The 12559-nt window shown below is 52.6% G+C and overlaps 1 protein-coding gene across 1 annotated transcript in view; it reads left to right on the top strand.

The window, feature by feature from the left end:
- The window catches only part of COL26A1 (collagen, type XXVI, alpha 1), a 240604-nt gene that overhangs the window by 216518 nt on the left and 11527 nt on the right, over positions 1-12559 (top strand). The window contains exons 4-5 of the mRNA XM_006859825.1: positions 4374-4435; positions 9516-9672. Coding sequence (XP_006859887.1) covers positions 4374-4435; positions 9516-9672 — 219 coding nt within the window. The remainder of the gene's footprint in view (positions 1-4373; positions 4436-9515; positions 9673-12559) is intronic.

Raw genomic sequence — 12559 nt, forward strand, 5'->3', positions numbered from 1 at the left:
ACACCAGTCTCATACAATATGTCTCTTTGCGACCAATTATTTTCACTCAGAACAACCGTCCTTCAGACTTCTTCATGTTACACGGTGTTTTGCAGCTTCATCGCTATCCTTCAGCATTGCATGATACTCCACTGTATGTGTGAACCAGAGTTTGTTCAACTGTTCCTCTACTAATGGGTATTTCATCTGTCTTTATTGTGTTGCTGTCATGAACAGTTCTGCAGTGAACAAGGGTGTGGGGTGTGCATTATTCTATTCGTGTCACGGCTCTTATTTCTTGAGGATATAAACCAGGTAGAGAGATTGCTGGGTTGAACGGTATTTCTATTTCCAACCTTCTGAGAAAGTGCCATCCCGTATTTCATGATGGCGGCACCATTTTACAGCTCCCTCAGCAGTGTTGGAGGGTCCCAAACTTGCCACACCCTCCCCAGCATTTGTTGGTTTCTGATTTTTTGAACTTCGATGCTGGGGTGAGATTGTGGAGCCCACCGTGGACCCACTGTGCTTCTTGAGGTTCCCTGGCAGTATGACACCTAGATCTTCTACCCTTGGGAACCCAGCCTCGCTCAAGAGACAAATCCAGAATCCTGGGTGCATGGGAGTCACCTGAGCAGTTCTGGCCAAAAGCAAATGGAGGCGGACTTGGCATCTGACTCTCTTGCAGTGGGGGCCAGAGCCATGAGCGAGAGGCCAAGGACAAAGGCAGAATCCTGGGGCCTGAGGCCCTTAAAGCTGAGTCCGTGTCACCCCTTCTTACAGATGGGGACACTGAAGTGCAGAGAGGGGCTTCATCCAAATTGTACAGTGAGTTGGTGGCAAACACGACACAGGTCTCCTTTCTTTCACCATGAAGTCTCTCTCTCACACACACATAGCATCTTTCCTGCACATGCACACTTCCGGTCTTCAGACCAGCACCAGTCTTTGCCTCCTAGAGCCCAGGACGTGTCCTGGGTGTGCTGCGGAAAGATGCTGGAACACATGGGAGTCTGGAGATGTGGAAAGTGTCACCTTTGGGGTCTCATCCAGAGAGGGAAGCAGAGGCTGGAGATGGGGGCACACAGGGTCAGGCAGCGCCAGAACTTGCGGCAGCAGCACTGTTTCTGTGTTGCCACAGCGCTGAGGAATAATTAAATCAAGTTAAGCAAACATTGTTTAATTGCCTGTGGATGACAGTGTGCCCAGGGAACCATAAAACCCACCCCGTACGGTGCGTCTGCCCAGGCAGGTGGTACGGGGAGCCCCAGTTGGCTGCTCCCCTCGGCCTGCTGGCGGGGCCTTGCAGGCCTCTTTGTGGTTGGGGAGCTGGACACCCTGACCCTGCTGACAGCCAAGCTGGGTGCCCGGTGCCAGAGCAAACTGGGCCCAGGCCAACACACTTTCCAGAAATAAGTTCCTTCAAGGCCAAAGCGCGTCCCTCCCTTCCGACCTTCCCCCCTGCAGAGAGCCCTATTTGTTGCCTCAGAACCTGGAAACACTCTGTTCCTGGCCTCGAAGCCTCAAGAATGTGCGGTTTTCACAGTTCCCTTGGTGGGGTGAGTGGTGGTTTTCTGTGACTAGCTCCACTTTACGACTCACCCACATCCATCGCTGCTCCACCCTCCCATTGCCCCCAAGGGGTACCCCAGTGTGGAGGAAGAGACTGAGGCTTGAATAGGAGAGTTACTGTGTTTTCAAAGTCATTCGGGCCAGTTCTGCTCCCAGAGTCTACAGTTTATCCCACAGCACCCCGCTGCTCGGGGTTCGTGGGCATTTCCTCAACTAGCTTCACCCCATCAATGTTAACCAGGGCCACCGAGAGCCCCAGGAGTATGCCTCCAAGTGCATGAGGGGTGGTTTAGTAGGGTGACAGGTGTGTGGGTGAATGAGTAAGAAATAGTTTGACCAGATAAGTGAAGTTCAGTTGGGAGGATGAGTTGGTGGAAGGTGGGCAGGTGGGCGGAAGGATGAGGAATGAGATCAATGGGTGGTGAGTTCCCTGAGCGGGAAGGTACTGTGTGATGTGGAGTTGATTCTGACTCACAGTTAGAGTCTGACAGGGCAGAGTAGAACTGCCCCCATGAAATTTTCTAGGCTGGAATCTTTACGGGAGCAGGTCATCAAATCTGTCTCCCATGGAGCAGCTGGTGGGTTCGAACTGCTGACCCTCAGGTTAGCAGCTGTGGATGTCACTCAGAAGGCTTCAAGAGGGCTCTTTGGGCGGGTGCTAGAGTGGGTGGGCAAATGGGATCCTGCTTGTTCCAGTCTCTTTCTCATCGAAGGCTTTCTTTTAAGAGCTAGGATCTCTGGACTATCTGTTCATATTTCGATGGAAATAGTAAGGAAAACCCTGGGCTGTCCATCCTCCTGGGACTTGTAGACTGGGAGGTGGAGCTTCATGGAGGCCTCCCCAAGTGTCCAGTCCCTCTAGCCATAGGGCAGCCCTCCCCTGTCCCATTTGGGGCTATTTCCAGCTTTCAGCAGAGCCTGGACTCTCCAATCTCTCAACCCTTCTCTGGTTTGCTAAGTTGCAACTTCTGCATGGCTGTGTTCCATCTTGCAAAATGTCACTGGCATTGCTGGTCTGCAGCGAGGTCTCCTCTGTCCTTCTCTCTGTCCTGTAGTTTTATACCTTTTGTTATTTCTTTACCATCACCATCCTGGGAGGAACCGGAGCAAATATGTGTGTTCAATCCGCTACATTTAATCCCAAACTAACCTTCTCTATAAAGTCCGTCCCCATCGCAGAATCAGGGAAGATGTGTACATTCTTCTAGTTGGTGTAATGTTCCAATGTTTATACCTCAGTCTTTAATCTACTTTATGTACTGGGGTTACTGACAAGATTTTACTGAGGAGGAAAGAAAGTTCTGTTGCTATTTATTTTTTATTTTTTTATTTTAATGCTGACTTAAGGAGCTCTGGTAGTGTAGTGGTTATGAATTGGGCTGCGAGCCGCAAGGTCAGCAGTTCAAAACTAACAGCTGCTCCGTGGGAGAAAGATGGGGCTTTCTGCTCCTGTAAAGATTTACAGCCTCGGAAACCCTGTGCAGGGTCACTATGAGTCGGAACCGACTCCACGGCACATAACAACAACAACAAATCACTGACTTAGCCCTGCCAAGGGGAGGGAGAGGAGGGTGGTGAGCAGGACCCTGACCATCCATACGGTACCTTTGTGTAAACCAGATATGTGCCGGTGAGCAAGAGTTGGGATAGAACCAGGACCAACTATAACCATGACTGTAAGATCCGGTCTTAGTTCTTCCCACAGCTCTGTCTCATGGAGAAACTGATACTTTAGAACAGGAAAGTTTGCCAAAGTGATTTGTGTTCAAGCGTAGAAGAAGTTGCAAAGATGGAGGAATTCCCAGGGACCTGTGGGGGCTGGCAGTGTGTGGACTCGCATGGTGAGCATGCTGGGCTCCCCAGCTAAGATCTCACCAAGAGAGGCCTATGGAGTTACCATACTTGCCTCTTGCTCTGTGTTTCTGTTTAACCAGAATGGGGTCCCTATGGGGTCAGGCTTTGAACTCAGCAAGGAAAGGGATGTTTATAGGTGGTCCCTGACTTCTAGAGCAATAAAAGCTCTTCAGAGCAGCTTTGAACCATCTATTTTCTCATTAAAGAGCTCCCGTCTCTGGGGGAGACAGACATACATAGGAATTATGGCATGGGCAGATGCGTGCCTTGGGGTTCATCATATGGCTTTTCCTGCCCCGAGTCCCCACTCCCACCCTCTCTCTTCCAGAGAGAGACTTGAAAATGACTTTAACTTCACCCATGTAATTTCTCTAACACCATCCGCGGGCCCCGGGATACTGCCTGATGCCCCAGTCCAGGACCTCTGTTAGGTCCACCCTCTTCTGAACCCCCCACCATCCCTGTCCCTCTGTACCATGGCTCCTTGGGGCTGTTTCTCCCCGTTACCTGCTCTTTCCTCCACTGGAACACAGCCTCTCCCCTTTTCCTCACATGACCAACTACTGCCCGTACCTCGGGTCTCTCCACAGCTGCTTCTGCCCCTGCAAGCCACCCCGATGGCCTGGCACCCTCCGAACAGGCAGTCCTAGCAGAGCCCTTCTCAGCTGGCTCTCTTCTCCCAGGCCAGCCTTCTCAGTGTCCAGGAGCGTGGCATTGTAATGCCAAGGTTTTTGAGCCCCTACTTGTGCCAGGCACTGGGAGTCATCGGGGGATGATATCAATCCTGGGAGCCATCGATACACCAGCAAGGTCTCCTGGGTGACACAGAACAGACACTCAGAGGCCAGACGGGCTGCCTGAAGGATGGGCCTTGAGGATAAGACCCTGAAGGCAGGGTAGGAGTTTTCCAGGCCAAATGAGCAGAGGGCCAGCCCTCTGCCCTCACCTCTGCTCCTCTCCTCTTTCAGAATGCATGAACTGCACTCGGCTCAGCAACATGAATGAGCGGCTGACCACGCTGGAGGCCAAGGTGGGACGGAGTCAGGAACCTGGACACTGGGGCCTGGCTGGGGGAGGGCGGAGACTCACAGCAGCCTGCAGAGAGACGCCAGTGCTGTCTCCAGGTGGAGACATCTGCCCTAGGTGTTCACGCAGGTGGGGCCAAAGCTCTACCACCTTCAGGGACAGCTGCTGCTGTGAGGTTGGCTGGAGGTCTAAGCAGACAAGGACGGGCCAAAGTGTCTGCGGTGGTCATCTCCTGGGCTCTGTGAAGTGACTTGGGTCTCAGGAACTATTGGGGTCACCTGGCTTCCAGGGCAGCCAGGACCAGGGAGAATGGGTCTTCCTGAGCGCAGACAGAATTCGTATGATGAACGACGCTGTTGTGCCGGAGTGAGCTTCCTGGTGTAGGAGGTGTGCAAGCCTGGCCAGCTGACGGGGGCTTAGTGTGAGTACGAAAGCAGCAAGGTGTAGAGGGTGAGCCCCCCCATAGAGCAGGCCTCAGTAGCCTGAATCTGGCCATACCTCAGATCAAATGAGTACAACACGAACATGCATGTGTACACCCACACATATGCACACAAACACAGCTCTTGCCACCCTGTCCTGCCCTTGGGGCCTGCCTCTTAGAACCTAAATTTTGACTGTAACCAGTAAGCTTCCCAGAGGCTGTTGGGACTGGTGGGTGGTCAGTCATTGTGGCAGGAATCAGAGAATATCTGCCGAATGTGACTGTCCCTGGGGACTTGGGTGAGCTTTCTCTGAGCTCCCACTTACCCATCTGCACAATGGGTCTGAGTACCAGCCTTGCGGGGTTGCTGGGAGCCTCAGGGAAAGACGTTGGGGGACCTACTTTACAAATGGCAAGTGGTGGACTGATATCCTGGAGCCCCTCAGGTCCCCACCATCCAGGCAGAGAGATCCCTGCAAGGCACATACAATCCCAAGACATGGAGAGCTGCCCTTGTGGGTGCCCCAGCATCCCAAACCCCTGGTCACAGGCAATATGTAACAGCTGGCCCACCTGGGGCCAGGAGCCTCTGGAGGTAGAAACAGAAGGCTGTAGGAAGCCAAGGCTGCCGGAGGATGGGGCCAGGGCTGGGGCGGCCTTGGGGAAGAGGGCAGAGTGGTGGTAGACACATGGTGCAGTGTGCATGTGTGGGGGGTGGGGCACAGCCTGGGGAAAGACTGCAGAGAGGGCGGTATGGCTAGGGTGAAGACAAAGAGAGGGGAGAGGGCACAGTGTGGGGCGTGGGCATGACCTGGGGGAGGGACCAGGACAGCTCAGCTCCTCAGGGGCTGCTGGGAGGCCAGGTGAGCCATCAGGAATCACAGAGAACGTGGGTGGGCTCAGCTTAGTGGCTGGGGTCAAGGTGAGAAAAGACAACAGCCAGGTAGGTGGACCTCGGACAGGGAGTCAGATATCAGGCACTGGAAGATATCATGGCAGCCCAGAGACCTAGGGACAGACCGTCTACTCCCCGAGTCAAGAAGCTTCTACAAGGAACAGAAACCCGGTCCTCAGTAGATTATTTTGTAAGGATGTTTATTGTTTATCTAACAGTAGGTGGTCGCAGGTTTGATTTGGTATCCCCAAACTCTTCACAACTGTCCCCTTTGCTACCTTAGTGAACTGACTTTTGTCCTCATGTTTGGTGTTTCATGATTACATGGTGACAGCCACTTGAGACACCACATCTTTGCCCTGTGTTCAAAGACAGGAAGCAGTCAAGGGGGTCAGACATAAACAGACTCTTTTATGTCTCATTCATTGGCCACTACTGTTGCAAGGCAGGCTGGGAAAGCAAGTACCTGGCCAAGATGAAAGAGCCTGCTATGTCTGGCTTAGGCCAATTTTGAGTCTCTTCTGGGGTATGCCCACAACTATACAGTAGAAAGTCCCAGAACAAGGGAAGTGGGGGTTAGTCACCCACCACCTCATCCTCTCTACCCCCTCAACTTATTCTCAGACTTCATGGCCCCTGGAGGTGGGAGGGAATCCAAGAGGATCTCTGTGCATGAGGGTCACGCAACCTCCCAGCCTGGCTGGCCTCTGGTCCGGGAAGGTGGTGTCTTGGCCAATTACCAGCCTGCAGTGACATCACCAGGCCACTGCCCTAGATGACTGTGGTCTGGTGTTCTTGGGCTGACGACCCACATTCAGCTGCCCACTCTGGTGAGCTCATGGCCAGGACTGGAATGGGCTCGGTTTCTCCAGGAGGTTGGCCATGGCCAGCCCAAGAAAGTCGGGACTCCGGCCATAGCCAGCATGCCTCGGCCTGGTCGTTGGGCCAGTGGGCAGTGACGTCTGTTGCGGGGGGTGGTGAGTGTGCCAGGCCTTCTGTACTGGGCAAGGCCTCAGATGACAGGTGCCTTGGTGGAGCCAGGGCCCTGCCACGAAAGTCCAGGTGTGTCTCCTCAGATCCCTGCCACCCCTGCAGCTCCTTGTCCCCTGACTTTCCTCCACCCTTCCCTCTGCTCACCTTTCTGTTTCCTCAGCCACCTCAGCGGGTCCTACTTCAACTCCAAGATCTTTGGAAATGCCCTGTACAAATATATTCAGCAACACTGATCACTTGCACCCCAATTCTACTCCCTCCTGTGACCTCCAATAGTGAAGCCAGAAATGGGGAACCATGCCAGCTTCCACCCACTCTACTGCCCCAGTCCCCAGGGTACCAGAACCTCAGCCCCTCCTGGGGCCTGAATCTTGACCGTCACCAGTCAGCTTCCCAGAGGCTGTTGGGCAGGAATCAGAAGCATGACCTCCTAAGGGGGAGCCCAGGGGATTGTGATTCTACTGCTGGTAGTCATGTGCTTGCAAGAAGCCTCTCTCTTCTGTGCCTTCTGAAACTCAGCTGTGGGGAGGGGCACCCATGGTGGCTTCATGCCACCGGGCCCATGGCCTGTGGACTAGTGGCCTTGGGGACCCTTCCTGCCTCATGGACCAGAAAGGGGAGGGTCTCTGAGAAGCATCCCTGGAGTTCCCAGGGCCCCCCAGTGTCCAGAGACACTGCAGAACTGCTGATGATGAAGAGGCTGAGGGAGCCTTTGTCCACTCCCACAAGCCTCCCAGACAGGCCCGGCTTGGTTTCCAGGACCCCCTGTCAGCAGCAGTGACTGGCGTGTGAGAGGTCATTTTGCTGACAGGAAACTGAGGTACAGAGGTCACAGCACTTGCCCGAGGTCACAGGATGGCAGAGTGCTTGTCCTTCCAAATCTGGAGACCCTCAGCCTGTGCTGAGGAAGGAGCTGGTCTCCCTGCTGTCCTCCTCTGATTGGTTCCTGGAAGGAGCTGGAGAGCACCCTGAGGTCCTGAGATCTCCTCACAGACCCAGAGAGATTTAGGGTGGAGCCAGGACAGAAGAGTCACCTGCTCAAGGTCAGGAGCAGAGGGCAGCAAATCCAAGTTCCTGAAGGTTGTCCAGGGCAGGATGGAAACAGTCTGACAGCTGAGAAAACCTGAGACACAGTGGCCTTTCTCACTGGACAGACCAGGGCAGTAAGTCAGGAGTGCAGGGGAGCAGGGTGCTGGAACTACGTCAGATACTGCCCTGGGAAGGCCTTTGAAGGGGCTCAGTCAGCGTTCAGTGGCCAGTCTGGGCATGCAGCGCCCCCTGCTGGCCTGTTTGGGAACAGCAAGGACTCTTTGGGGCCTGTGAGGTTTCCTGCTTGTCTGCATGAAGTTTTACCTGTGGCCCAGGCCCTGGCCATCTTTGACCCTTGAGCTCCTCGAGGATACAGAAAGAGGTTGCTCTCCAGGCTGTTGCTGTCGTTGTTGTTAAGTGCCATCAGTGGAGTTGGTTCCAACTCATAGCCACCTTGTATAGGTTTCCAAGGAGCTGCTGGTGAGAGTTTGGATCGCCAACCTTGTGGTTCAAACCAACCTTTTGGTCCAGTGCTTATCCTACAGAGCTGCATGGACCTGGGAAATCACAGCCACTCTTTGTTTTCCTACAAAGAAACATGCACAGAGACGACCCTTTATACCCAGCTGTCAGAGACTTCATTTTACCTGGATTCACAATCAACACTCATGGAATCAGCAGTCAAGAAATCACACCACGTATTGCATTAGGCAAATGTGCTACAAAAGGCCTCTTTAAAGTGTTCAAGAACAAAGATATCACTGCGTGGACAAAGGTGTGTCTGACCCAAGCTTTGGTTTTTCCATTTACCTTACGTACGTGTGAAACCTGGACAATTTATAAGGAAGACCGTAGAAGAATTGACATGCTTGAATTACGGTGTTGGGGAAGAATACTGAAAGTATCATGGACTTCCAGAAGAATAAACAAATCTATTCTGGAAAAAGCACTGCCAGACTGCTCCTTAGAATTGAAGATGGTATGACTTCGTCTCTCATACTTTGGACATGTTGTCAGGAAGGACCAGACCTTGGAGAAGGACATCATATTTGGTCAGTGAAAAAGAGGAAGACCCCCCAATGAGATGGACCAACACCATGGCAACAACAATAGGTTCAAACACAACAATTGTGAAGGTAGTGCAGGACTGGGCAGTGTTTTGTTCTGTTGTGCACAAGGACACAATGAGGCTGTACCAATTCTCCGGCAGTTAGCAACCCATCATCCATTCATCATCAACCTGTTTATCCATCCACCCATTTCTATGCACACACATGTATGTATCCACACATCCATCCACCTACATATCCATCCATCCATCCATCCATCCATCCATCCATCCATCCACCCACAAATACTCCTTGAGCAAAGAATTTGTGCACCGAGCCGGGCAGTGTGATCTCCCATAGGGAGCTGCCAATGAAATGGGTGACTGCGGTCATCACTCACTCAGTCACCAGTCTGGTCACAGCGATAAGTGCTGCAGAGGGAAAGATCAGGGAGGTCTGATGGGGACCTGCTCAAGCCCAGGGGGTGCCAGAGGGCTTTCTGAAATGCGCAGCAGTGGGTGAGGGGAGTGAACATTCCAACAACAGGAATGGTGGCCTTACTGAAGAGTGTGTCCAGCGGCCGGCAGCTGCAGATCTTGTGAGCCCCCTGCTCCTGTAACCCTGCCTGTGTGTGTATCCTCTGCACACATGTGTCCCTGACCACGTCTGACCCTCAGCTCTTCTCTTGGCTCAGGTTCTCCTCTTGGAGGCAGCAGAGCTACCCTCAGGCCCGGACAACGACCTGCCAGCCCCCCAGAGCACCCTGCCACCCTGGAACGAGGACTTCCTCCCTGATGCCATCCCTCTCGCCCACCCAGGGCCCCGAAGGAAAAGGCCCACAGGCCCAGCCGGTGAGAGCCCTAAGGGGGTGGGAGAGGCCTGGGACCTGGCCCCCTAGAGTCTCAGTAAATAGGGCACCCCCAGGCCCTTGGCCTCAAACAGGGGATAGCTTTGGTTCAGCATTAAAAAAGTTTGAGCTAACACTTAAAGACTGGGAATTTCACTTAAAAATCAGGATGTTTAGTTTCCCTTACATAACCAGAAGATCCGGCCATCATCAAGGTTACATCCCCCAGCAGACCTGGTCTAAGTTCTGCAGTTTGCCACAATCCTCACCATTCCCAACTGTCTTACAGTTCAACTATTGTTTTTATTCCCCTCCCTGCCCTGTCCCATTATAGTCTCCCATCACCTCCTGGTGTGGCGCTGTGGGATAAGCACTAGATGGCAAGGTTGGTTTGAACTGCAAGGTTGGCGGTTCAAACTCACCAGCCGCTCCTCGGAAACCCTATACAGGGTCACTATGAGTTGGAACTGACTCAACAACACTTTGCAACAACAGCATCTCTTCCTGGTGATTCCTGACTGGCCTCTGATTAGAAGACATCTGTCTCCCTCACATCAGGGATGAAACCTTTCTCACTACCGCTTTGACTTGAATCTGAGCTCTGCCCCACTGGGCCTGTGGAATAGAAATAAAGTTGTGATAATAATCATGATGATTACTGGATGTCTCTGTGGTGGCAGGCATTGTACTGGGATGTTATTTACCCCATGCACATGTTTAGCTAGCAAGCACTGGTGCAGCTGTGCCTGGGGGTGGGCAGGTAAGGGGAGGCTGGTGTCTATTCTAACTGGTCAGTGATTAAATCTTTATATCACCTTGGACTGTGGTGGAGATGTGCCAGTGGAGTCGGTTCAGATGTAAAGTGACCCTGTACAGCAAATCTTTGTTGTTGTTGTTAAGTGCCGTCGAGTCGGTTCCGACCCATAGCGACCCTGTACAGGGTTTCCGAAGGTGTAAATCCTTACGGGAGTAGAAAGCCTCATCTTTCTCCCGCGGAGCGGCTGGTAGTTTCGAACCGCTGACCTTAAGGCTCGCAGCCCAATTCGTAACCACTACGCTACCAGAGCAGAAAGCCTCACCTTTCTCCCACAGAGCAGAGCAGCTAGTAGATCCAAAATGCTGACCTTGCCATTTGCAGCCCAGCTTGTAAGGCACTATGCTAATGGGGTTCCTTGGCTGTAGAGGACACCATTGCTAATCTTTGCATTAAGCTCATGAAGTTTGGGGTTACAGAGGAGAAAACTGAGACACAGAGGCTTAGACAGGTAAGCTTCCGGGGGCCACCCTGCAGGCCAGGGGCTGATTGTCTGCCCCACCAGAGCCCCATAGCGATGACAACCCATCCCCACCCTCTCCCAGCTGAGCCCCAGCATCTTAGATTCAGTTCTTTGAGCCTGCCATTCTGCTGCCTCCTCTGTCCTGCTTCCACGTCTGATCCTGTCTGGGTACGGCGAGCAGGTGGGCTTTCAGATCGAGGCCTGTGTGTCACGCAGAGGTGTCCTTTGTTGGGGTCGCAGGAGGAGCGGGCCCTCTTTACTCTTTTAAGTGGGCTAGAGGCTGAGGAAGAAAAGATCTCAAACCTGCTTCAGGGAGGGGCTTCTGGGAGCTCCTGCCACCTTGGCTTCCCAGGTAGTCCCCTCTAGCTACTGTCTCACCCTTAGAGGTCTGTCCCATGTCCACCTTCTTCAAATGTCCATTCTGGGCCTGAGCAGAATGGGAGCTTCGCAACTGTTGGGAGCCCAGCCCCCAAACCTTCTTGGTGGGAGGTGGGAAAGGACAAGGCTTTCTACCATGGGGCAATGCAGTTCCAAAGAGTGGCCACCAGGTGGTGCACAAACCCTGTTGTTGTTAAGGACCATGGCGTACTCATAGTGACCCTACACAGGTTTTTCGAGGCTGTAAATCTTTACAGGAGCAGAAAGCCTCATCTTTCTCCCACGGAACTGCTGGTAGTTTCGAACTGTTGACCTTGAGGCTGGCAGCTCGACTCATAATCACTATGCTACAAGAGCTCCTTAAAGTTATTAAGTGCCATCTAGTCAGTTCCAACTCAGCAATCCTATATAGCGTTTCCAGGGAGTGGCTGGTGAGTTTGAACCGCCAACCTTGAGGTGCAAACTGACCTTGCAGTCCAGTGCATTATCCTACAGCACCACACCAGGACTCTAGCACCCCATATACAACTGAACCAAACACAGCCCAGTCCTGTTGGAGCTGGAAGAGCCTGCAGGTCACTTCCATCCGTTACATAAAAACCCTTCTGAGCATCCTGTGTGGGCAGCCCAGAGGGTGATGGGACTAGCCCGGCCGCTCAACTCTGTCTCCAGAGCTGCGTCCTTTGGAGCCTTAGCGTGGCCATATCCTGGGGTCTCTACTGAGGCCACATTGGGGGGCACTCACCACAGCCAGTTTCTCAGACAGTAGGAAATGGTGCCAGAGAAGGGCTCCAAGTTAAGAAATCTGAATGTCCTGGCTGCATGGCTCATCTGCTTCCTGGCTCTGTGGCCTTTTAAGTCTCAGTTTCCCCACCTGTAAAATGGGAACAAATGTATTTCTTGGGATTTATTGTTGTTGTATCATCAAGTCGATTCCAATTCATAGCAACCCCAGAGTAGAACTGCCCTGTGAGGTCTCTCTGGAATCTTTATAGAAACAAATTACCAGGCGTTTGTCATGTGGAACTTGGATGGATTTGAACTGCCTACCTTCTGGCTTACAGCTGAGCTTTTCAAAGTTAATATGCATGGGCTTGAATTCATAAGTTGGCTACCCCTCTATTATTAACCAAAACATTTCTTAACTTTGCTGAGCCTCAGTTTTCATGCTTTAAAAATGGGCGTATATTGCCGTTATCTCTGGTAGCGTAGTGGTTACGAATCGGGCTGCAAACC

Source organism: Chrysochloris asiatica, unplaced genomic scaffold (genome assembly GCF_000296735.1).
Source record: "Chrysochloris asiatica unplaced genomic scaffold, ChrAsi1.0 scaffold00034, whole genome shotgun sequence".
Classification (NCBI taxonomy): domain Eukaryota; kingdom Metazoa; phylum Chordata; class Mammalia; order Afrosoricida; family Chrysochloridae; genus Chrysochloris; species Chrysochloris asiatica.